Source organism: Papilio polytes, unplaced genomic scaffold (genome assembly GCF_000836215.1).
Source record: "Papilio polytes unplaced genomic scaffold, Ppol_1.0 DF823912.1, whole genome shotgun sequence".
Lineage (NCBI taxonomy): Eukaryota > Metazoa > Arthropoda > Insecta > Lepidoptera > Papilionidae > Papilio > Papilio polytes.
Window position 1 is genome coordinate 908,448 of NW_013525292.1, and position 1,472 is coordinate 909,919.

At 39.6% G+C, this 1,472-nt stretch overlaps 1 protein-coding gene across 1 annotated transcript in view; it reads left to right on the forward strand.

Moving 5' to 3' along the window:
* The window catches only part of LOC106102645 (DNA replication licensing factor MCM3), a 10,456-nt gene that overhangs the window by 7,542 nt on the left and 1,442 nt on the right, over window positions 1-1,472 (forward strand). Inside the window, exons 10-11 of the mRNA XM_013282186.1 lie at window positions 400-540; window positions 1,382-1,469. Coding sequence (XP_013137640.1) covers window positions 400-540; window positions 1,382-1,469 — 229 coding nt within the window. The remainder of the gene's footprint in view (window positions 1-399; window positions 541-1,381; window positions 1,470-1,472) is intronic.

The following is a 1,472-nucleotide window of genomic DNA, read 5'->3' on the forward strand; positions in this document are numbered from 1 at the left end:
CTACCGTCAAATACACGTTACCTTCCCATCCTTTTCTTATAAGGAAAAGGGACTAAAGTTGGGCCTCCGGCACTACACTCATCAGACTGTACGCGAAATTGCTCTCACTTCACACCTGTCTTCTGTGTGGTCGTGGTATTTCCTCGTTTTATACATACAACTTTCATACTTATATTATAAACTAGTTTTGATGAGGTCTTCTACCACAAAACCGTTGATCCGTCCCGTTAAGAATCACCCTGTATATATAATTACCAATCCACAGATAGTTATCTAATAAAATATGTTATATGTTTTTTTTTATATTCAACTTTAACTATTTATACTGTTATTAATAATTTGTAAATATTGTATAATGTCAGCGAATAAAGGCTTTATCAATCTATCTATCGTGCGCAGACGCAGCCGGTGACGGCGCGCTCGCTGGAGACGCTGATCCGGCTGGCGACGGCGCACGCCAAGTGCCGCCTCAGCTTCCACGTGGCGGAGCACGACGCGCAAGCCGCCATCGACCTGCTGCACTACGCATACTTCAAGAAGGTCACACAATCAAATTAAAAAATAACATTTAATCTTATCACCATTACAACAAAATAGGAATAAGAAAAAAAACACAACAAAGTAATTAAACAAAATAATAATCTGTGTATTGCAGTGCTGACCGGATTGGGTCCTCGCTCAGCTGTAAATGCTGGATGCTTCTGATTGAAGCACCCAGCGCTGACCTCCCGCGAGATTCACTTAATTGACAATTAGCCCCCACCCCCAGCCCCCCACCACTGACATATATAAATCGACAAGCTGTATACTTAGAATGATTGTTGTCCGCAATATTAAGATAAAAAAAACATACAGACGAATTGAGTACCTCCTTTTGGGAAGTAGGTCAAAAAGTAGCCTATATGGGGGTCTATGTCAGCTACACTTCATTGAAAGTGCGGTCAAAATCGGCCCAGATATTTCGGAGATTACCCGGAACAAACGCGGCTTGAGGACAGACAGATAGACAAAAAAAATTTAGACAATTTTCGTTATCAGCAACCTAAAAACATCATTTTTCCGAAATTTCAAATTTCTCTTTTGATATTACACACAGACACTCCAATTTTAATATATGTATATCTAGTAAGATCGAATAAAAGTGTCAAAACAAACAAGAATAAATATATTACTAGTCGAAAGTTAGATACATTTTTTTACTATTTTATCAGCGATATCTTTATCCTAAGTTACTAAATCTGGGATGCTTGATTACACCCAAATTTCTGTTACCCTTAAATATTCTTTGTTGACCGACTTCCCAAAAGAAGGAGGTACTCAATTCGTCTGTTTTTTTTTTGTTACAACAATCTGTATTATAATAATAAATTATATTTCTTAGGTGTTAACGAAAGAGAAGCGTCGTAAACGGCGAGCGTCCTCCGAGGAGGAGGGCGAAGCGCCCGAGGGCGAGCGCCTCAAGCAGCCGCGCG